Source organism: Maylandia zebra, linkage group LG8 (genome assembly GCF_041146795.1).
Source record: "Maylandia zebra isolate NMK-2024a linkage group LG8, Mzebra_GT3a, whole genome shotgun sequence".
NCBI classification, from domain to species: Eukaryota; Metazoa; Chordata; class Actinopteri; order Cichliformes; family Cichlidae; genus Maylandia; species Maylandia zebra.
This window is the reverse complement of record NC_135174.1, coordinates 22,249,544-22,273,126: the sequence shown is the minus strand read 5'-3', so window position 1 is coordinate 22,273,126 and position 23,583 is coordinate 22,249,544. Positions and strand designations below refer to the sequence as shown.

The following is a 23,583-nucleotide window of genomic DNA, read 5'->3' as shown; positions in this document are numbered from 1 at the left end:
CTGCTTGCTTGTCTTGCTTACTGATGCATCTTTATCTCTCTCTCTTCATGGCTCTTGTGGGGCTCTCGAGACCGACTGCGGCCTTTTTACAAGGCTGATGTTTGCTAATGACTTTTAATGATGACTGGTTATGGCTCATAAAACCTGGCTGTGTTACTGGCATTATCAAGTTTGACTACAGCACAGTGCCGAGCTGATGGCACACACTGGGGTCCTTATCAGGTGATTAAAATCAGAAAAGACAGTAAGCCCATCCGTGTGAGTGGGAAATGTGCGTGAGGGTGGGGGTAGGGAGGGCGCTGGTGCCTGTAATGCAAATGTGGCCCTAACAATTGCAGCACACAGAGCAAAACTCAGTGTCACAGGGAGGAGAGAGGTGCTTTGCAATAGATGCGCCTCCCTCTCAGCCAGTTTTGATCAGCGGTGGAGAAATTCCCACAAACCTTCACCTCCAAATATTGACTTAGTCTCAGGGACGTGACGGAACTGGGGCTTTGTTACAGATAAAAAACAGGATGGTGCCAGTGTAGTTTGGGCCTGAGCCTCATCATAGCACCAGTGTGGAAATGTACCGGAGCTTCAACACTCAAGCCACGGAGTTAGTTTAGAAAGTGAAACGAAGACGGGATCGTTTTCAATACTTTTTTATCCAATAAGGAACATTTTTTAAAAGGTTATATGAGTAAAATTATATTTATTTAGCCAATCCTTGTATGTCGCTTCTTACAAACCTATTTTCGTTGTGTTAATTTTAAACTTCAGGCAGGTGTATTTAGAATATCTGCTGACTCTGTAACCACAGATTACGATGAAGTAATCCAAGAGTGCAAACCTCCACTCTGTGGGGAGTATTTACTTTAATAGGAATAGTATTTTATTTTGTAAACATTCATTTTGGGTTTTTTTTTCTTTTTAAACCTACTTGTAGAAGTTTGTAGTGCAGTAAAAATCCATTAATGGTAGCATGACAGAGGTTTACTTTGATTACACAAACAGTATGTAGATAATGGATAATAGCTATTGATTTGTAAATAGGTGGTCATGAATAACTTGAGCTCATTATTTAATCTTATACTGCGGGCAGCTCATTCTCTTTCTTTTGATGATACTTTATTTTTAAAAATAAAACACATTTTGGGGTCAACTTGAAAGAAAAGCAGAAGTAAAATGTAAAAGTGAGGTCAGAGGTCACATGACATGATATTTCTCTTGTGGATGCAAGCCCAGTCTACACCCCCCCTTTAAAGTTTTGTCAGAATTAGCTCAAAACCTTTCGAGCTATCGCATTTACAGACAGAATGACACGCAAACGCCACCAATCTTACTTGTAAATGTGGGATATCTAAAATATTTTATTCAGAAACACTCCAAATCTTTTAGATTGCTGAAATATCTGAAAATATCACTCAAAATAAGATGCCCGATGGTGGAATAATTAGTAATAAATTACAAATTACTTGTAAATTAAAGCCTATAATATTAAAAACATACATTTCTTTCAGGGTCCTTACAATCCACCACACCACTGGACTGTAAATGTCACGCCAGTCAGACTCAGCCAGTCAGATTCAGCCTTTCAGCTCAGCGTGGGGATAAAGGTCAGGTCCAAAGTGGGTGTGTGACCCTTGAAGAATCTTGAGGTGTCATAGTTATTTCAGAGTATTCGTGGCTACAACACGACGTAAACAAATCGTGCAAAGTGGCACAGGAGCAGACAGATAAACGCGCACAGGTGCACGGACACATTTATGAAACACATGCCGGACAAACTGCGGTCCGTGCTGAGAGTTACAAGGCAAATGTGTTCAAATTCAACATGTGTGCTACACAGGACACGACTGATCTGTTTTTAGATTATTATTAGAAACTCACAGACCAGGTGAAATAACTTTAATTTTCACCCATTCATTTTAGATGTCTGTCACAGATAAAGCAGCATTATGTGTGTAGAGCTGTTAAAAAGTTCTTTCTGTGTAAATTATAGTAAATAGAAGATATAAACAAGCCTTAAAAGTTCTGAATAAGAAATCCCAGCAGTACCATTGCAGTGAGATTTGCATTAAACACAAAATATTCCATTTTGAGAACATAATTTTGCACTCAAATGCACATTCTTGGCTTTAAAGTCATTCGCTATGCCTCCAACTTTACTTAGAGACGATGACGACAGCTGAAAGGGGCCGACTGTTCCTAAAAGAAGCGTTGCCTTTGCACAATCCCCAAATCCAGAACGAGTTGAAAAGGTGTAGATTTTCATATCTTTCCATGTCATGCAAAATATAAACTGATGGGATAGGTTGCTTGTTAAATGAGGTGTGTTATAGATGAAAGAATTAACATCTGTGTGTGGGACTGTGTGTGCTACCTTCCAAGGAACTGCAGATTGAAATGATCTAGTAGCCAAATGTGGTTCAAAGACTTTTTTTTATCAAATCAGTGTTTTTGTGTGTGGAGCCTGAAAAATAAAGAACAAAACTAAACTACACATACAAGGGACAGACCTGTAATCTTGTAAAATAACCTCCCAATAAATGTCATTTTTTTGAAGCCTGTAAAGCTCAGTTTATTGTGTAGTTTAGGACAATATATGCACCACAAGCTACAACCTCATAAGTCTTTTACAAACAATATAAACACTGTTTTAAAAAAGTTTTTTTTAGGCTGCTGATTCACCCTGTGAACGCTTTTGAACATACAGGCAGATTTCTTAGGAGAAGAAGGTGTGGGCGTAGATTTTTGGGTAATGGGAAGACTCATAAGCAGGGATCAGGTCTTTCCCTGGGCATTTTTGTAATTTCCTTGACTTCTGGGGAATTGTGTAGATTTATGGCATAAATTTATGATAAAAATGTATCAACTGCCCCGATGGTTTGCTAAATACATTCTCTGTTTGGTTCATGTTTTTATTGGGAGAAAAAATGCATTTGTTGCAGGCGATACGTTTCCTGTGTTCCATGAAATCTAGATCTATGAGCATAAAGGAAACACACCACCCCGACTATTTGAAACACGTGCATTTCCCCCCTCAGTGAGAACATGAAAGAAGCAGTAATGTTACTTATGAAAACAAGCAGGCAAGTGTGGTTGAATTGCCACCTGGTGTTGGATTTTTTTGTTTTCCTTTACTTAAAAACGACATTTGCATCTTAAACCACTGTGAAAAAAAGTAATGCATCAGAAATCAAGAAAATGAAGTCAAGTCAGACCCATGAATGTAGGTTTTCCAGATCATGATAGTCCTATGAGCTTGGAAAGAAAATAACTGGACTTCTTTAAGCTTCATGAAGATGTTTCGTCTCTCATCCTCTTCAGACAACGTCATACATGTTTTAAGCAAGGAAGGCAATCATCACAGGTCAAGTGCAGTTTAACATGGCACCTGTCAATATATTTTCTCTGCACACATTATCAAAAATAATTCAAAAACTGAAAAAAAGACAAAAAATGCAGTTACATAAAGTAGATGTGCATATGTGACCCTTGTTTTTCACATGAAGTGAGACAGCGCAATGTGCAGACGCATCCCTGCAGAAATAATGTTGAGAACCTGACAGAACAGTGGTTAAAATGACCGCTCACGGTTTGAAAAGTGCATTGAAAAGAAAAGGGCTGAGTTTGAAAAGACCATCAAACAAACTTCAGTTTTCTTTTGTGCTTAACAAGCACAAAGTGTCAGCAGAGCTGCTTCAGATAAAATGCAGTTTATATGTCTTTCACGCGCCCCTCATCCTCACCAGGACTAACCTAACGAGTGTACACGTGTGTAATAATAATAATAATAATAATAATAATAATAATAATAATAATAATAATAATAATAATAATAATAATAATAATCTTTGCTGGAATTTTAGCGCCATCTTGAGGTCCAGGCCGCTTTGCGCACTTGGATGCGCCTATAGGTCATCCATTAACTTCCCTTGCAGTCAATGATTATCGATTACAGCTCCACCGATACAAAGTTCGGTAATAACAGTGAAAATGACTGAGAAGGGACCATTATGGCGTTAAAAACATCTTCCTGCAGGCTTTTATTTAAATTCATCCATCAAGGTGTTGTGGCACCGCTCGCTGCCCAAAACGCCCTCCGCTCCGTGCTGGGATGCAGCTCCACGAGGGGATACTACAACTCTGGAAAGCCCAGCTACGCTGGACCCGGAAGGGCGGCCCACGTTCGGGTGGTGGACCTCCGTAGCGACACGGTGACCAAGCCGGGTCCGGCCATGCGCCAGGCAATGGCGGAGGCCGAGGTAGGAGACGACGTGATGGGAGAAGACCCGACAGTTAACGGTTAGAGTCGAAGAAAGAGTTAAATTCTGCTTTAAATGGTTTTCTGTTCTCTTTAAATTATAACTGACCCCTTGTCTGGTCTGTGTGTATTTTTATATTTGCACCAGGCTGGTTTAGTACCTCTTAGTTACTTCTTAATAATATATAGCAGACCATAGTTTCCATATTCAAGCACTGGTCACTTGGATTATCCAATACAGGATTACCCAGTAATCCAAATTAACCACACAGTTGGAGGATCAACCAAGACACCAACAGACAAAGAAAAAAAGTTATTTTCTTCTCTTCTATAAAGTGGTCACATCCCAAACGTGTGCTATTCCCGAGAAAAGTACTGTGTGGCTTACTTTTACATTAATTATTTTTTAAATGATCAGATTATTGACAGAAAATTCCTTTTAAAAAATGGAAAGTTTATTGAACCATGTAAAAATTGCAAATAAATAAATAAATAAATAAATAAATTACATTAAAAATTTCCATATATGACATTTAATTTCTGTCGTATTTGCTATTTTGCGACATTTTTTAACAACTTAAAAATTTATTGTGGTGTGAAAAAAAAAACTTTAGTTAAAAGAATTTTTTTAAATTTTGTTTTGTTTTTTTTGAAAAATAAAACGGAAATGGTTTGTGAACTTGGAAAATGAACTAAAATAAAATATAAATATAGACAAAATATCCTTCATTTTAGTCTTTTTCAGTTCGGTGCCTGCCTGAAACTTTGGATCATTTTCCTAAAACCTGCCTTTAACTTAAGCCTTCCATACAGTAATACTTAAAAGAAGAAAAGTATCACTGAAACTGATAAGAACTCAACTAAAACTAAACATTTCCAAACAATAAAACCTCCTCTGACACCAACAAGGCATTTTCAGTCAGAGAACCGCTGCTCACTGGACATTTTCTCTTTTTCAGACAACTCTCTGTAAACTCTAGAGATCATTGTGTGAGAAAATCCCACCAGGTCAGCAGTTTCAGCCTGTCTGCCACCAACAGCTGTGCCACGTTCAAAGTCACTTAAATCAACTATCATGCAGACAAAACTCTCTCCAAGTAAAACAAAGGTCTTTATGCTGACTTTGCAGTCTATATGACAAAATCCTCTCTGTCCTTTGAACCATGACTAGAGAAATGGTTTACTGCGCTGCAGTCTTCTAAAGTCTTTGCATTTTTGTATGTGAAATGCTGCTCAAACGTAAAGCGTGATGTCTGCAGAGTTACAGAAAATTGCAGCAGATATGTTCGGGATGGAGGCCGCCCTGTTCGTCCCCTCTGGAACGATGAGTAATCTCATTGCAGGTCAGTTTTGCTTTCACCTGGCAGTGTGTGAATTAGTCTTAACTAGTCCTGGATGGTCGCAAACATGCCTCCATTTCATCCAACAGTGATGGTGCACTGCAGGGAGCGGGGCGACGAGGTAATCGTGGGGGACTTGTCCCATTTACACATCTACGAGCAAGGAGGTAGCGCTCAGGTGAGTGTGCCGCAGCAGCTTCATCTATGATGGGGTTTTTTTGTAACTAGACAAGAGTGTGTGTGTATTTGTTGTGTTGATACAGCTGGCTGGCGTGCACTCCACCACGGTGACCACGCTCCCCGATGGGACGTTTGACCTGGAGCAGCTGGAGTCAAAGATACGCCACGGTTACCCAGACCCCCATTACCCACGATCACGGCTCGTATGTGTGGAAAACACGCACAACATTCAAGGTGGACGTGTGCTACCTCTGGCTTTTCTGCAGGAGGTGTGTGTGCATGACTTTCACTTTGATTAGTCTGACTCCAGATCCACTTTGCATCAGTCCAATTTAAGCGATCTTTGTCTCAGAGAAGATGTCAGTGTTTCTGGATAATGTGTTCATATGGATTCTTCTTTGATAGAGTTTTGACCTGCATTTGTGGACGGCACAACGTTCATAGGCAGTGATTTCTAGAAATGTTCCTGAGCCCATGCAGTGCTTTCGGTGACTCATGCCTGATTTTAACACAGTGCTGCCTGAGATCTCCAGCAAAGTAGCTCCTTAACTGATGCTTCAGGGTCACCTGATCCAGACCCAACTATAAGCCTTTTCAAAAAGGAAAGTTTTAAGTTTAATCTTAAAAATAGAAAGGGTGTCTGTCTGTCACCTGAACTCAAAGCAGGAGCTGGTTCCTCAGGAGAGGCTTTTACAGCCTCCAAGAACTTCAAGAAACCCTGTAGGTCGAAACTAAAGTGCTCCACTGGGATGATAAGATACTATGAGGTCTTAAGGCTATGATGGGGTCTTATTATTTAGAACTTTGTGTTTAAAGGTAAAGATTTTGAATGAAATTCTGTATTTAACAGAACAGAAAAGCTAATATTGGAGAAATATGTTCTCTCCTTGTGCTCCCTGTTCAGTACAGCGTGTTAGCCAAAGTAGTACGGACGTAGGGTGGCGTGAATCATTTCACTGCTCGCAGCAGAGACCACAGTTTGGGTCATATACATTTGGTTATCATTTGAAATACATTGTTAATTAAATTTCTTCAATTATTATTAAAGATAGCTTTTCTTGGTTGCCATGGGGATGTATCCCCGGAGACTTTGTTGTAGACTCGTAGTCTCCGGCAGGAAGATTTCCCATTGAAATGTATTATTTACAGAGTCATGCTGATTGCCACATTTTGATGCAAAAGCAATAGTGATTCGTGCCTTATTAAAAATTTAATGATGTGATGTTTGGATGGTTTGTTTCCATGTTTAAGGTGCGTGCTTTAGCAGATCGATATGGTCTGTCCGTTCACATGGACGGAGCCCGGGTAATGAACGCCGCTGTAGCTCAGGGAGTGCCTCCATCTGCCATACTGCAGCACACAGACACTGTTAGTGTGTGCCTCTCCAAGGTGGGTTTGAAGTATATAAACACACACACACAAAGTCAAGATTCTTCTTAACCAAGGTGAAACTGGATTAATGTAACAATCAAAATCCTGGGTGTGTATCAGGGTTTGGGCGCCCCAGTTGGTACCGTGCTGGCTGGACCCAAGGACTTCATATCCAGAGCGGTACGGTGTCGCAAAGCACTCGGTGGGGGAATGCGGCAGGCTGGCATACTGGCAGCAGCTGGAAAACTCTCCTTACAGAATATGATTGGAAGACTGGAGGAGGATCACGGCAATGCAAAAATGTTTGCTCAAGGTGAGTAACTACCTGGTTATTCCATGAAAATTCAATCCACGTGACTTCCTCAGGATCTGCTGTTTTTTTATGCAATAACTTTAGTATGTTTAATGAAGCCATGCAAAATCTTACCTTTATATAGTGAATGTTTCCTGAGTTCTAGAGGCTCAAATTACTGGAATTTGACTGATTTTACATGAATACCCTTCAATGAAAATTAAATACTTTACTGGCTCCCACTTTACTCCTTTGTGTAATTAGCTTGTTTCTTCTCCACGCTCAGCTCTTCTCGACTGCAATCCTAACTTGTTCGCTGTTGACTTGGCTGCCGTGGAGACAAATATCCTGCGTTTCCGCCTGCAGGATCTCAGTTTGAGTCCCCGCGAGTTCTGTGACCACATGGCTCAGGTTAGCGAGAGTGAGGAGGCTGCACTCGGGCAGGGGATACAGGTTCTCATGTACCCTCATTTTGGGAACTCTGTCAGGGCCGTGTGGCATCTTGGGATTTCTCCTGAAGACACTCAGCTGGCCATCCAGAAAATGCAGTTTGTGGTTTCTCAGCATGTGATGGAAAATATCAGGGCCCAGTGAAACCCAAGTCAGGATGAGACCTAATCTTAGAATGATTACAGAGTAATGTAGACTGTGAAAAATGGGACAAACACTTCTACAAGCATGTGAATCTGTTAAATGTAATTAAGCACAGTGTCTTGAATTTTATTTTGCGCCCTTATGATTTATCTTTTATTAAAGAGATGGGTGCAAATACAACAAAGGGCACAGATGATGAAGACCTTCGTCCATTTTAACTGTGCAGCTCTCTGTAAGAATTTATATTAATCATTACTATACATTCTTTATATTATATTAATGAATATAATTTTGAGGACTCTGTTGGAAAATGACCCATATTTCTGTACTCGCTTAAACTTCAGCAAACTTTAGAAATCTGACAACAAATTTGGAAACTTATTACCGCTGACTTTCTTTATTTTTTCAAATGTAAATAAAAGCAATAATAAAAACATGAAAGAAGCTTCTAAGAAGCATTTGTCACCTCATTTGTATGTTCTTATTTACTCACAGGTGTTTCCATCATCATAAAGTGGTGCAGAAAAGGCCCAAATCATCAGAAATTAAAGAAATAATAATAAAAAAACATTCAAATGTCCTGGTGGTGGGTGACTGTCTGTTTTAAGGTGTCCTCCAAAATTCTCAAAGCTTGTTTTTGGCCACAAGATGGCACTACAATATCAGACCTCGAGTTTTTATGACTATAAGCAACAACAAAAAAGTGGAAATCAATTCTGGTATCTGGTTTTTATAACCAAAAAAGAAAAAGGATATTCGATATGTCAATACTTGTCGTGGTGAAGAAGGCAAGAAAAAGATCTGGCAGCGGTGGGATTCGAACCCACGCCATCGAAATGACTGGAGCCTAAATCCAGCGCCTTAGACCACTCGGCCACGCTACCGTGATACCACACGTCAGACACATATCTATTTATATGACGGGAAACATTATGTTCTTATTCACGTTATACCATTGTTGGTGTAGTTTCACTACTACTACTAATACTAATAACTTTCTTCGAGCACATAATAAATTTGTAGTTATCACTGAAGCCCTGGACGGATAAGGCACTGCTAATATTTTTAATAAGAGCTAAAGAATGGTAAATGGTCTGTATTTGTATAGCGCTTTACTTGGTCCTAAGGACCCCAAAGCGCTTTACACTATACACAATCACCCACCCATTCACACACTGGTGATGGCAAGCTACGTAAAGAACGTACTCCCAACCCACTGTTAAGGTAGCTAAAGCCATTTTGGGGCCCTGTTAAACAAGTAAATATTTGCAAGGATGTTTGGCTTGTCACCTGCACGATAGCTATTAAATGGCATGTAAGTGCGGTCGTAAAGTTTCCGATGAACCTCCGTGCTGCCACACGTGGCCTGTTTAGCTAGGCAACCATTGCTTGGAGTGGCACTTTGGAGGACGGTACAAACGGTTCTGCTCGTGGTACTGTCAAATGCTCCTGTGAAAGTACACAATTTTGCTTTTGCGGCCTGGCTGTACGATAATAATTTTAACTACTGCTACTTACGCTGTTTTTATTTGTTTGCCAGATCTAATTGAGACCTGTCAGAAGTCTTTTCTTCCTTACCGCTAAACACTCATTTCCGATTTATAATTCTATTTCCGACTGTCCTGAACGCAGCAGGACGCAGGGGCGTGGCCAACAGAGAACACTGCGATACGTGCGGAGGGAAGCCTTTGCCGTGGTGGACGGAACAAGAACAAAAGCCCTGCGCCAGGCACGTCCCGGACCTTGAGGATACCACGGAGAACTAGGAGGCATCCACTCTTGTTTTGGTCTCAGAGGAGGGGTGAACTCCTGCTCCTGGAGCCTTGACTATTTAAGTGCAAACCAATACCGAGAGACGGAAGAAGACCGAGGTGACTGGATTTGCTGTCACAGTCTGTCAAGATTGAGGGATTAGAGGTGTGTCTTTACATCCGATTATTCATTGGCTGGTCATTTAATACTTTTACTATAACATATCTAACAGCAGGTCGCGATAGATTAAATTAGAAGATGATTCTTTGTAGGAAACTCCACTGCTGCATGCTGTAGTTGTACAACAGGAATGGCTGCTGCTAGATGTTTTACAACGTGGGGGGCACATTGAACCTGCAGAAGCATGTTCTTGAGTGTGCATTCCTGTGCTCCTACTTTAAAACTCTCAGAGCACAGTAACCTTTGATTACAGAAGGACCGACTGACTTGCTAGATAACACAGATAAAATGAATGGAAATGCTTTTGATTGCTGGTAGCCTTACTGATAACTTAGAGCTCCCATGATGTGTGTTGTTGAATGAAATATATGGCTGTAACTCAAATGTGAAGGTCTGGCCCCCTTTGAAGTCCTCACATTTGGTGTAAGAGTTGTGCAGCCATGATCCATGCTTGTTTTGGACATACACTAACATGGCTGTCACCTGGTTCCCTGACTGTGCACTCTGCATGTGACTGTTTTTTCCCTACTTCCAGTCCATTCTCACACTCTGTTGTCAAAACAGCAACAGAAACCATGGAGGACGAACTCATGTTCAGCATGGAGGAGGATGGCAGCGCCAAGAGACCCTCTGCCCAGCGGAGTGCCCTCAAACACAGAGCATCCTCCCTCAGCGAGTCCAACGCCAGCGAGGATGATGACGAAGACCACTTCATCTGCCCCATCCTGGACGATTCGGCCAAAGAAGTGTGCAGCCACCTTAAAAACCTGGTTTACACACGGCAGCTGTCAAACTCGCTCCCTAAATCCAACTTCATGTACAGGGTGAGATATAAGACGTGGGGATATGACAGTTTGTTGTGCTGATGCATCATCCCCACCTCTCAGTTCTGCAATGTTTCTGTTTGCCTTTTAAGGTGTGATGATACGCGCATGCCTGCACACACGTTCTGTGTGGCTCGTCTGGTATTTCAACGTGTGTGTTTATGTGTTTGATCGAGTGGAGCGCTGGTCAACCCACCTTTTATTTAAATGTACTTTCTGACAGGAAGCAGCAGAGAGCGGTTTCACCTCGTGATTATGATGTGTGTAAACACGGCTCTCTCTCTCTCCACATCAGCAGGGAGCTGCAACAAAAGCTCGATTCAGTGCGCGCGGCTCTTTAAATTTTTGTGTGGCGGTGGTGTTGCTGTTTCAGAGCCTCCTGGCTGTTAATGTTATCTAAAGTGATGTTGCATACATTTCCTGTTGATGATAAAGGATCCGTTTTCTTGTTTGTTTGTTTTTTTTGCATAGAACGAAAAAGAAACAGATACAGTGGCAGGACATCGATCGTACAAGGTTTTGTCTGAGAGTGCACGGGTATGTTTGGATCTAAATCTTGGTTTTTCCTTCTCTCCCTTTTATACCACTGACCATCCACGCCTCCAGCTCCTCACTCTGCCCTTCAATTTGCCTCTCCCTGCTTTTACTTTTAACCACTTCATCCCTCCCGGATCTTTTTATTTTATTTTTTATTTTATGGATAAACATGTGTCGCCTGTTCCTCTTCAACAGGGCTGCCCAATCCCAGTCCTCGAGAGCTACTATCCTGCAGCTTTTAGATGCATCCCTACTCCAACACAGCTGAATCAAATGAATGGCTTGTTATCAGGCCTTTGCCAAACACGATGGCATGCTGAAGAGGTAACCAAACCATTTGATTCAGCTGTGTTGGAGTAGGGATGCATCTAAAAGCTGCAGGACGGTAGCTCTCGAGGACTGGGATTGGGCACCCCTGCTCTTCAACATAAGTGCTGCTCCTTCCTCACTCTAAATAGAAAGACATCTGCTGGACTGTGAGCAGTGGTGCACGAGGAGGACGTGCTGCTGAGCAGCGTAGGTTGGGCCAAGGCTTGGGTTACTTGCTAACAGATTTAGCTTACTCGTGACATCTGATTCAAGTTATTTTTTTGAAAACTGCACATGTTCACTTTAAGGTAGCTGTAAATTATTTTATTTACGGCGACCTTACAGCCCAGAAATCCACTCATAATTTTACCATGGCTTCATTCTCCTGTGGTATTTGTTTTCAGTGTCTGCTTCATGTTTGTGTGCTTTGTTGTGAGCCACGTGGTTGTTTTGACTCCCTAAATCGAGAGGGAGAGCCCTTTAATGCAGAAATCGTGACATTATAGATTTCAATTTGAGAGCTGATAATAATTGCAGAAAAAACAATGCATGCATTGTTGAGTAAAGAGAACAGACTGGCTTAGAACTGCTTTTATTGTGCAGATTAAACAGCTTTGCATGGAAGGGCTTCCCCTCTTTCTTCTGTGTTCGAGCAATCCTGATGTGAGAAACTGACTTTTATTCTGCTCCCGAGCTCATAAGATCTTTATATTTCTCTGTCTTGTTTTTCTACCAGGCAACATGGCTGCACGCTATCGAAAAGGCAAAAGCGATGCCCGACCCCTGGGCGCAGTTTCACCTGGAGGAGATAGCGACTGAACCCTGCATTCGTTACAGGTCTGACTTTGACTTTGTGGCAAAGATGAAACTCTTTCACAGCAGATTTGACCTCTTCTGTTTGACCCTTTGAGTGTTTACACTGTGCTTCAACAAGTGTTCAGTTAAGTAGGGCTTGTTCCAGCATGTAAAGTACCAGAACAAGATCATCAATTTCAGCAGTGTTTTTCCTGTTGTGTGAGAATATTGCTGTGTGCAGCTTATTTTTCTGAATGGGGTTATTTTGGGCCCTCCACCCAAGAGGTTTTGGCCTGAATACAAGAAAATTAAACAGAACTGATACAAAATCATGTTTTTAACGTAATCTCTGTTGATTTAGATTCCATTTACAGAGATAAACAGACATTTTTGTTCAGCAAATGGTCAGAAATCATACGTGAATAAATCTGCTTTTACAGATTGTGCATGCAAGTGTAATATCTCCCAAAAAGCAAGTTCTGTGCCAGGAAAAACAGCTAAATCTTAACCTAATAAATTTAAAATGCAGCCAGTCTGTAATCATAACATTGTTTGTCAATCAGGAAATTCAAATTAAATCTGCATTTACTGATGTTTTAACCACTCAGGAGCCAGTGCAACAAGCTTTAAATGAAGTTGAAATGACTGAAATGTTCGCATACTGTTGCTTATCGACGTATACAGCAAAAATGTGACAGTCATGTGAGTAATATTTGCCCTCCTTTGGCTCAGTTTGTGGTCTGCAGTAACTGCTGAGGAAGATATCCAACCCTTTAGAGCTTTATGTTCTTCTCCTAGTCGTTAAGTTTGGTGGTGAGCTGGAGGTGTGCAGTGTTTTCTTCTTTTTAGTTTTTCCACCGAAAATAACTGCCTATTATGCAAATGAAAAGCAGTAGAGCATCAATTTTTATAGATATGAGGAAAAAGTGATCTCGGCCTTTGTGTATATCTGTAAAAGTATGAAAAAGAGTAGTTTTAAATCATTTCAATGAGTTGTTTGGGCTCGTCTTGAACCGACAGCAGACCTCATTTATTCTCTGTTGCTCATATCTCGGTCAGTGATGCTCTGCTATTATTAACTGTACACAAACATCTCTGGCGTCTGTTGGCCCCATGAACTTGGGTGTGATGCTGAATGTGTATCCAGATATTATGACCACAGAATCCTGTGGCTGCTGCATGAACAGCTCTCACAGTCCAAACTGCAGAAGCACACATGAGTTCACTGGGTGCGGACAAAAAGCAGGAGGAAAAATCCCGTTACGTAACCAGACGGAGAGCTTGTATTTGACTGCGGGGGAGGAGGGATCGTCAGGGGTGGGATTTGCCCTCATGCTCCCATTACATGTGCTAATTTTACCCTCGTGTAACCTCACTCCTCTTTGCCCCCCTGCAGGAGGAACTCAGTGGGATGAAAGTCATAGTACGTTGCGTTCCTAAAGCAGAGATTAGATGTTGGAAAGGGAACAGGGCTCGTTTTTCCGTGGGCGGAAAAATAGAGTTTAGAGTTTTAGGACGTGCAGCTGCACTTTTAGTACATCCAGCATACATTAACTCGGGACACACGCCCAGACGGGCCAAACAGACAGTCTGATCCTGTCTGATAGTGTTCACACCCACATTTATATCACTATAGTCAACTCCCTCCACTCCAAAATAACGTCAGTCCTAAACAAAATGAATAAGAGAGGTCAAAATGACCTTAAATGAAAAGTCGTTCCCTCCCTGCTACATTCTTCTCTCCTTGTTGTTTTTGTGTGCAAAGGAAACTCGATGCTTGTATGTGCTTCCTTGATAAGAATAATTAATGGGCTGCTGATGGAGAGACTGCACTGGGCAAACATGAACAGAAGTAAGAAGCTTAAATAACTTCTGTGATGAATAGTTTTATCTCTGTTTTCTCGGTGTGCTGGGTTATTGATCGAGGGAGGGGAATGGCTTCAAAAAGGCAGGTCAGCGAGGCGATGGGCCTGTGAATGATTAACAAAGTAATAGGTGGAAAACAATCTGAGAAAATAAACACGGACATCTTCTCCCGGCACAGCCGTGCTGCTCTGTGACTAAAAAAAACAACAAAAAACATGAGCCACAGATGTGTCACAGCAAGAAGACACGATTGCAGAGCTGAAGTACACTCAGGCGGGGATCATACACGGGCAGCTGCAGATACATGAGCGAGTATTCATTGCTTTTGGAATCCTTTAAAGCTGCTCAGTGAAATTTACACCAGTGGGAGACGAGCAGACGCTGATAGATTTGGCTACACCTAAAATTTATTCGACTTTCACGTTTTTTCTCAGTTCATTGTTCGTTTAATTATTAAAAAGAAATGTCCACCTCCATTTTTTTTTTTCCTGTCCAGTCTGCCAGTGTGATGAATAGTTATATTTACAGGGAGGTGCACATCGGGTTACAGCAGAGGTTACAGAAGCTAAATGTCAGTGTTCCTGTTTTACATTATCACCAAACCCACTTCTTCACAGAAGTGCTGTGCACGTTGTTAAGTCAGCTGAACAACGTGTTAGTAGCTGCTAATACTTTAAACGTTAAAAAGCCTAAATGTTGTTAACTCATATTATTCGCATGTTAAAAAACATAAGTTTATAGTTGATTTTTGTTTTGCAAAACAAAACGGCGATCCTCGCATCTTCGGGTTTTTTTTTTTGTTTTTGTTTTTTTTTTTAATTACTGCATTTGCTATGCATTATACAACATTTCTGCTGTGGACTGTTGTGTTTTAAATTCTCTTAAAACCTTACAAAATGATCTACAACTGTCAAAATAATGTAAAATCGTAATGCTGAAAGTTTAAAAAAATTTGCAGAAATAAGTAGCTTTACTGTTTTGTTCGTTTTTGGGTGTTTTTTAATGGGTCATATCTCCCTCAAATCTCCCTGAAAAATTTGGATACTGTTTTTTATTCTGTCCTATTCTCAAAACTACTCAAAACCTCTCAGAATTACACCCGTTCTATATACACTATTTTGGAGTCGCTCACTCATGAAATCCTGCTGCCTCTTTCAAATGCAGACATTCTGATTGGGTTAGATTGAAGTATTCGAGGTTTTTTTAAATACATAGATGTCAAATCCTCTTTTAAAATTTTAACAGTATGTAATTAAATAGATAATTAATATAGCTGTTCATCTTCACAGGTACAATGCCGTTACAGGGGAATGGGTTCAAGACCAGATCCACATGAAGATGGGTACACAGGTACTACACCTCACTTTACTTTAGGAACTCACAGTGTCTTTCTCTCTCATCTAATTTATGTCCCCTTGTCTTGTTTCTCACAGCCTTTTGGGAAAGGGGCCATGAGGGAGTGCTTCAGAGCGTGAGTCTATATTCATCGCTTCTTATCTAATGACTGTTGCCCTCATGACGTTCTGGTCTCTTTGTAAACAAAACAGAGGAAAATGTCTGACTTAAATTAGAAAGCAGCGCAGGTCAACATTCCTCACATTTCTCTGTCAGGATAGCAGCAGCTGACATGTTCATTATTTTCTGAGAAACACGCTAAACGGGCTCTGCGAAGTCTCTTGTGGCGGGACATGGAGCTCATTTTTAACTCTTTCTCATAGTATTGGTTCCCTGGATGTTAATTGGTTAAAATCGCAGTGGGCGGCGCCATCACGGCTGCACTGGCTTTTGCATGGCACTGCAGAATCCCAGAGAAAAAGCCTAACACTCTAATTGTTAAAGGTCAATCGTCTGTTATGTTGGGAATGTAAGAGAGCCATCAATCAACACCCCCCCCCCCCCCCCCCCCACACACACACACACTTTAGTTATTTTCCGTTTAAAAATAAATCTCCCAGCATCCACCAGCGCAAACATTAAAGGTCCTAAAAAAGAAGCATGTTTTTCCTCTTGGATTTATACACATGTGGATTTAAATCAGTTTTTCTTCTGTGACCTGAGATCACTTGGGGCACATCTGATATCTATTATTTATGAAGAAGGCTTTATTTATGTATTTTTATTAAGATTTAAAGCAGCGAGGGAGTTTCTTTATCTTTAAAGTAATGTAGATTTACTGTGATCCGTTTACCCTGCAGGAAGAAGTTGTCGAATTTCTCACACAGCAGCAACTGGAAGTCGGCGTCCAACTATGTGGCCAAGCGTTACATGGAGACGGTGGATAGAAATGTTTACTTTGAGGACGTCAGGCTGCAGATGGAGGCCAAACTTTGGGGCGAGGAGTACAATCGCCACCGACCTCCCAAACAGGTACGGGAGAAATGAGGTGGTATCGATAAAATCAGGGGAAGTCAACAGAAAGAGTTTGGGAAGACGTACTGGCCTCTGATTGGTGCTTCTTTTCTTTTTTTTCTTTCTTTTTTTTCAAATATTTATATACTATTCGGATAAGCGGTTGAGAAAAGACTCAAATGTGATTTCCAATTAAATGAAAATTATTTTCCTTTTATTATCTTATGCTGACCCTTTAGCTGCTCCCACTTTGAGTTAACTTTCTTATGATTGGCTGCCCCTCACAAACAGAAGACTTGAACAGCAGGTGGGTGGGGCTTCAGAGATGACCATATTAGGGATATCGGCTCTCAGTGACACCATACAGAGCCAAGACCAGAAAAAACTGTCTGTAACGGAGCATTTAGTGAACTCTGGAGCCTTCAGTTTTCGCTTGCAGGTATATATTTGTACAATTACCAATATTTTTAAAAGATCCGGGTCTTATCTTAAGTTGCCTCCTGTCATCTCTTATCACCCTCACCCCCCAGTATCAGAATCAGATGATGCCTCGTAATCCTCGTTCCGTTTTAAATCCTCAGGTGGACATCATGCAGATGTGTGTGGTGGAGATGACAAACCGACCCAGTAAACCTCTCTTCCACCTGGAGCATTACATCGAGGGCAAGTACATCAAGTACAACTCCAATTCTGGCTTTGTCAGGGACGACAACATCCGCCTCACTCCACAGGTGAGTGGTCGCCTGTGGAGTGGTATGAATACATGCTAAAGACACAAGCTGAAGACACAGTCAAATATAATTTCCCTCTTTTCTCCGTCAGGCCTTCAGTCACTTCAGCTTTGAGCGGTCGGGCCACCAGCTGATCGTGGTGGACATCCAGGGAGTCGGCGATCTCTACACCGACCCTCAGATCCACACAGCGAAGGGGACCGACTTTGGAGACGGAAATCTAGGTATGCTTACCTTTCAGCAAACTGCTGCTACAAACTTAGATCAGTAAGTGTTTAAAAAGCTTCAACCTGATCACACCTGTGTTTCAGGTGTGCGAGGCATGGCCCTGTTCTTCCACTCGCATCTGTGTAACAAGATCTGCAAAAGCATGGGCCTGACGCCTTTCGACATTTCCCCTGCGGAGATGTCCCAGCTGGACGGCACCAACAAACTGCTCGTAATTATGTTTTAATCATGCTTTAAATATTAGGGGCTGAAATCAGCAGCCTTTAAAGTAGAAGTAGCAGCAGTAGGAATAGTTTGGGGGGGGGGTTATATTTATTACCTATACTGATTGGTTGGTTTATTACCTGGAAACAAACAACCATCAGTAGCAAAGTGGTGTGAGAGCGAATCACTTCCTGTGTGGACCAGTTTGGGTTTTTTGCTTTTCTTTCTTTTGGAAAGCCAAACTCACAAAAGCTTCCTCTTCCACTTGTTCTGCTGAGCTGTTTGGCTTCCTCATTGCTGCTTGCAGCTGTATCTCACTTTGCTCACAGTTTCCATATTTAGGCATGAATGTCTGCTGAAAGTTTATATCCTGGTAGAAGATGTTGGTCTGTGGCTTAAAAGAGCAGAGAACAAAAAGAAAGAGAAATTCTGAGTTCTTCCTCTTTTTATTTTCATCTTTCTTTCTTTTTTTTTTTCTCATTGTAGAAGTCAGCCCAGACTGTGCTGAGAGGCTCAGAGGAGCACTGCGGTTCTCCTCGTGTTCGCACCATGTCGGCCAGCCGGGCGCCTCCGCTCCTATCCCGCCTGTCTGAGACCTCGTCTGCAGATGAGAGCATGAGCGACATGGAATCGATCCCCTGCTCCCCTCTCATCCTTCCCTGCTCCCCCCCAACTGCAGCTGGCTCTATAGGCAAGTTAGCAATCAGTAAATGCAAGCAAGACCCACAGAAAATGTTACTGTATATATAAAAATGGACATAGTAGTTAGCAAAGTCCAGTCATGAAGCTCTTGGTATTTTAAAAAGGGATGTAACGAGCGAGACGTGAATCAATTGCCTCATCGCTCTATTTGATTCTAACTAGAACCACATGTTTTATTTGATTTATTAAATGAAGCTTAAAAGTAGTGATAGAGTTCTTAAACCCATCAGGAATGTGTTTACTGAGATCGCAAATCATGTGAGCAGAGACTTCTATGTAACTGGAAAGTTTTTTTACAACCAGAGGAATCCCCCTTGCTAGTATGGCAGGTTATGGCAGTAACATGTCCATCTTTCATATACAGTCCATGTTGTGATTCATTCTCAGATCTGGTATTTTCCCATTTTCTCGTTAATTTGAATGAATAAAAGCATTCACACTGACGACTACGTATAAATAAAGTGCACTAAGAGTACTTGGACAAAGTATTGACAGTGACATGGTCACATGTGCAAAACAAGAGGAACCAATAATCTATTTGTGGAATACACCAGGCACAGACACACGCACACACAGGTATGTACTGCCAACTTCCACATTTATTGAAGCTTTGAGTGTTGAGTTTTGACAGCTGACTCAGTCGTACAGTCTGACAGCTCACGATCCCAGCTGATCTCTCCCGGCTGGAGCGGCTCCTCGGGCGCCGCCTCCACCGCTGCCGGCTCCGCCGCCTTCTTCCGAGGCGCAGGAACGGGCACCGGGCCCTGCAGAGCCCCTGCGGCTCCCACGCGAGGTGTGGGGACAGGCGCTGTGGCAGGCTGCGTGCTAGTTGGTCGCAACCTGGGGGCCGGCACGGGCGCCTGCACGGACTGGATCTCCTCCACTCCAGCGCCATTGGGGAGCGCCGGTGGGGGTGGCGGTGGTGTCGGGCAGGACCGGATCAGCGCCGCCAGATTCTCCATCCTCTGCAGGTGGCGTTCGGTCTGGTCCTGCAGCTCTTCCCGCCTGCGGCGCCACACCGCCGCCTGCTCCTGCTGCGTGGCCGCCAGCTCGGCCACCATTCTCGCCAGGTCCTCCCTCTGCTGGCCCACTCCTGGATCTGCCGTGCCTCCCGTCCTGGGTTTCGGCACCACTGTAAACGACCACGGCAGACCCAGTGGCATTTTGATGCTTTTATTAATCCCTACACGGTTGCTGTACATTCGCACTCAGAGCTGCAGCTCTCCCGCTTCCAGCTCAACATAACACCAACAACCCAACCACAGGACCCAGTACAATATTTAATTCGGCGGGGCGTGATTGCGGATGCCGTGCAGGTGCGTCCGCCTCCTCTGCACGGCACCGCAGGCCACGCCCCGCCACACTATTTTTAGCCAGAAGGAGGATTTCAGCGTTGACAGTACTCATGTCGAGTTAGTAGACAGATTAGTATAGACATTTATGTCATTGTATGTTACTGGAAATTTGCTAGCAGAGGTATCTAGAGATATCTTGAGATACACAAGTATTCAGACATAGCTTACATACTGAGGAGCTAAAGTGGTGAATGGTTTTGCATTTTATTTCAATTTTACAGGCTCGTCTTTTATCGGAATGTATGAACACGACAGAATAAGCAACACAAGCGAACACAGGGTAAGTAAAAACTGATGGTGAGAGTGGCTCTAACCAGCACAAGCAATGAAAGAAAGCACATTTAAAAAAACAAAGAGCGCTGCATCATCACTCCCCCAACCCCAAGCTTCACATTGATTAACAGCATTACTTACATTATTTAAAACTATATCTGTGTAGCTGACTTGTTGACAAAAGTTTACCACCAGGAATCAGAAATTCTTGTCTTAATTTTTGTCTTTAGGAATCAGAAAACGGCGGGGACAGCGGCTACCCGAGCGAGAGGAGGAGTGAAGGAGACCCAAATGACCACATAGACGGGGTAAAGATTTTTGTCACTGCTCAACAGAAATGGACAGAGGAAGCTTTTAGTTAATCATTAAATGTATTTTTCCTGTGATCCAAATCCCGCTTTTGGATCCAGTTTGTGAACGTCCTCTTGCATATTACCTGAAATGAGCTTCATCATGCCCCGTCGATGCACTTATTCAACACTTGTTAGATTTCGTGACAGCTGGTTTTACAGTCCGTGTCATATTGTCACATAGATCCATCATCGCTACAACAGACAATATTCAGAATCGGACGAGGAAAGTGTCAGACGGGTAAAGAAACATAAATATCCCTAAATCCCTTCCTCACCTCGTTCATAATCATCATCATCACCACTTTAATCAAATAACCCTACTTTAATTTCCCTTTGAACATCATCTTTACTTTTGTTTTCCCATCACTTGTTTAACCATGAAAGCCCCTCCTTACCTCTCCTCTAATTCCACTCCTCCTACTTTGTTTCCCCTCACTAGAGGAAGATGGTAACTCCTCCAAGAGTCTCTGCGAACTTAAACTCAAACACTCCTGACAACGAATGGGTGATTATTTGCATGGAAGCTCCTGAGCCAGGTGTTTCCCTGTGCAGCGCTTTGCAGTCTTTTTTTAGCCGTGAAGCATAATGTTTGCCTCCAGCATGATGGCTCTGCTTTTCAAACGGTTCCGATTTGTGTGGATTGAACTCGCTGTCGCTATTTTCCTGTTGACGCCTGCTTTATTTATTTAGTGAACGAAAACAATTGGAAAATACAAATGGAGATAAAAAGTGATACTTGGAACTGAAACACCATCTACCTCCTTTACCTTCGCCTGCTCTGCCATCCCGCTTATTCTCACTTCTATAACTGTGTGTGTGTCTGTATGTGCGCTCCTTTTGCATTAACAGGGATGTACTCATCCATCTCTGAGCTCAAAGCAGACTTTCCTGGATGGGTACACCTCTGAGACTGCAGTGTGACTTTTCAACCATAATATATTTCTTGCAGTGAATATCAGATGGTAACTTTTTTGGTCCTTTTCTTCTTTCTTGGATCTTTGGTGCCTGCTTCTGTTCAGTTGACCGAGGAGAAGTGGACCTTCTATCACTCATCCCGCGCTCACGTCCACCGACCTTCCTGTGTGGCCACCGAGGTGGAACGACTCAACAATCTGCTGCAGAAGAAGATCGGCCAGTCGATTCTTGGAAAAGTAAGAGGAGGAAACATTAGTTAATTTAATGTTTCCGTGCCACTATTTAACTCTGGTCCCACCAACACTAAAAACACTTACATTGTTACAATTTTTGAAATCTTTCTTTGATTCTAAGCATTCAGTTCAGTCCAAACTCCTCCTATCGCAAACCAAACACAATGAGGCAGCTCTGCATGCTTCAAGCGCTTATATTCTTTATCTCCCACCCAGGTCCACTTGGCTATGGTCCGGTACCACGAAGCGGGTCGTTTCTGCGAGAAGGACGAACAATGGGACCAGGAGTCGGCCATGTACCACCTGGAGAGAGCTGCCATGTGTGGAGAACTGGAGGCCATCGTAGCTTTGGGACAGTGCTGTCTGCAGCTACCTCATCATATACTGCCAGACATGGAGCTGGAGGTACTGTGCGCCATCTATTTTCCTTTCTTTTGTTGAGCTTAACTTCACAGGGTGGCTTTATATTCTGGTGTGTGTGTGTTGTTGGCAGGATAATGCAGGAAACAGGATGAGAGGTTTCAAGTATCTGCTGCAGGCTGCTGAGGCTGGCGACAGATCTTCTATGATCATAGTGGCCAGAGCCTTTGATACTGGAGTCGGTCTGTCTGCTGACAGGTGAGTGAAGGTTCATTCAAAGCAGATGTTTCAGGTAAAACGTAGGAATCCTGCCTTTGCTTGATAGTACTTCCCTCTTGTGGCCGGTTGGATTTTTACAGTTGCTTTTTTTAAGTGGTGGTGATTTGTGAGTTAAAGCATTTTATCCTTTCGCCTTCACAGAAAGCAGGACTGGGCCGAGGCGGTTCACTGGTACAACAGTGCGCTGAACATGATGGACTACGACGAAGGAGGAGAGTTCGATGGGACCCAGGACGAGCCTCGCCACCTTCTGCTGGCCAGAGAGGCAGAGATGTACCAGGAGGGAGGCCACAACCTCGCCGCAGACCCACAGAGAGCAGGTTCAACCCGATGCCGAGTGCAGAATTTTAACTTCAAGAAATCGTACACCAGTTTCTGTCTGACCGTTTTCCCAGTGAAGCAGTAGGGCTTGTGATTTTGATCTGTGGCACGGAGAAGCTTTAGTCTCACATGATGGTCGTGGGGTTGGGGTTCATTTCTGTTTGGTGGAGCGACTGCCTGTAACATCTCATTCTGTCTCTCTCCTGCAGGTGACCTTTTTACTGAAGCTGCAGAAGCCGCCATGGCGGCCATGAAGGGTCGACTGGCTAACCAGTACTACATGAAAGCTGAAGAAGCCTGGGCACAAATGGAGGAGTAACTCCACAACATAAAAGAGATTTATTTTAACCTCCAAAAAGGCCACGAGACTTGATGTGTGGCTGTTTTTCTTTCTTTTTTTGTTTTTTTTACACATTCTGGGTAAAACCTGAATGACTTCAGTTTACATTACTGTTTTTATGACAGATTTTTTTGGTGTTGGTGGTTTGTTTGTGTGCGCGTTTGGTGTGTGTTGAGCCATTCAGCATCAGACTTTTATCTTCAGGATTCTTTCTGTATGGTTGTAAAGCTAGATTTCCTGGCTCCTCATTTCTTTCATTTCATGTCTATATTAACCTTTAGAGTTAAGTTAATGTGATTCTATGAATGAAAAGGTCTGACCTATCAAAAAAAGATTTACTTATTTTGACGCAGATGTTAACATGTTTATGTTTAAGAGAATATGTGTGATAAAGAAAAGTGCTTGGAATATGAAACTGTAAAATAAAAGTTTGCCTTTCTTTTTACCAATCATGATCCTGTTGTGATTTTTCTAACTAGTGGAAGGACTCTTGTAACCTAAAATGAGGGTGTTTTGTGAGTGTCATAACAGAAACAATTTACCTTAGTTTTTTGCACCATTAACTAAAATAAGTTAATTTGCAGTCAGATTGGTTATGGGACAAAAGAAAACAAGTAAATGCTTCAGCTCACTAGTCTTGTTTTTCTTTGC

General features: G+C 42.4%; 2 protein-coding genes and 1 non-coding gene across 9 annotated transcripts; 2 read left to right on the top strand and 1 right to left on the bottom strand.

Moving 5' to 3' along the window:
• Window positions 1–3,930: 3,930 nt before the first annotated feature.
• tha1 (threonine aldolase 1) lies at window positions 3,931–8,473 on the top strand. The gene is made up of 7 exons (XM_004556626.5): window positions 3,931–4,290; window positions 5,509–5,592; window positions 5,679–5,767; window positions 5,853–6,038; window positions 7,021–7,158; window positions 7,261–7,453; window positions 7,719–8,473. The coding sequence occupies exons 1-7, from the start codon at window positions 4,002–4,004 to the stop codon at window positions 8,024–8,026; spliced, it is 1,287 nt and encodes a 428-aa protein (XP_004556683.1). The 5' UTR covers window positions 3,931–4,001; the 3' UTR covers window positions 8,027–8,473.
• A 355-nt stretch (window positions 8,474–8,828) lies between these two features.
• Window positions 8,829–8,910, bottom strand: trnal-uag (transfer RNA leucine (anticodon UAG)). The gene has a single exon. It is a non-coding gene; the product is annotated as a tRNA-Leu (tRNA).
• A 770-nt stretch (window positions 8,911–9,680) lies between these two features.
• eef2k (eukaryotic elongation factor 2 kinase) lies at window positions 9,681–23,381 on the top strand. Of its 7 annotated transcripts, none has more exons than XM_004556624.5 (20): window positions 9,681–9,943; window positions 10,523–10,782; window positions 11,254–11,319; window positions 12,365–12,465; window positions 15,579–15,639; window positions 15,723–15,760; window positions 16,485–16,656; window positions 17,220–17,369; window positions 17,461–17,593; window positions 17,681–17,808; window positions 18,288–18,492; window positions 20,080–20,138; window positions 20,362–20,439; window positions 20,666–20,722; window positions 20,924–20,989; window positions 21,504–21,635; window positions 21,849–22,037; window positions 22,126–22,250; window positions 22,413–22,591; window positions 22,802–23,381. In XM_004556624.5, exons 2-20 carry the CDS (start codon window positions 10,534–10,536, stop codon window positions 22,909–22,911), a joined length of 2,298 nt encoding a protein of 765 aa, XP_004556681.2. In that variant the 5' UTR covers window positions 9,681–9,943; window positions 10,523–10,533; the 3' UTR covers window positions 22,912–23,381. The 7 variants fall into 7 exon arrangements, with proteins under 7 accessions (XP_004556681.2, XP_004556682.2, XP_012776061.2 ...); XM_004556625.5 differs by having other exon boundaries at window positions 10,494–10,782; XM_012920607.4 differs by lacking the exon at window positions 11,254–11,319.
• The last annotated feature ends 202 nt before the right edge of the window (window positions 23,382–23,583 follow it).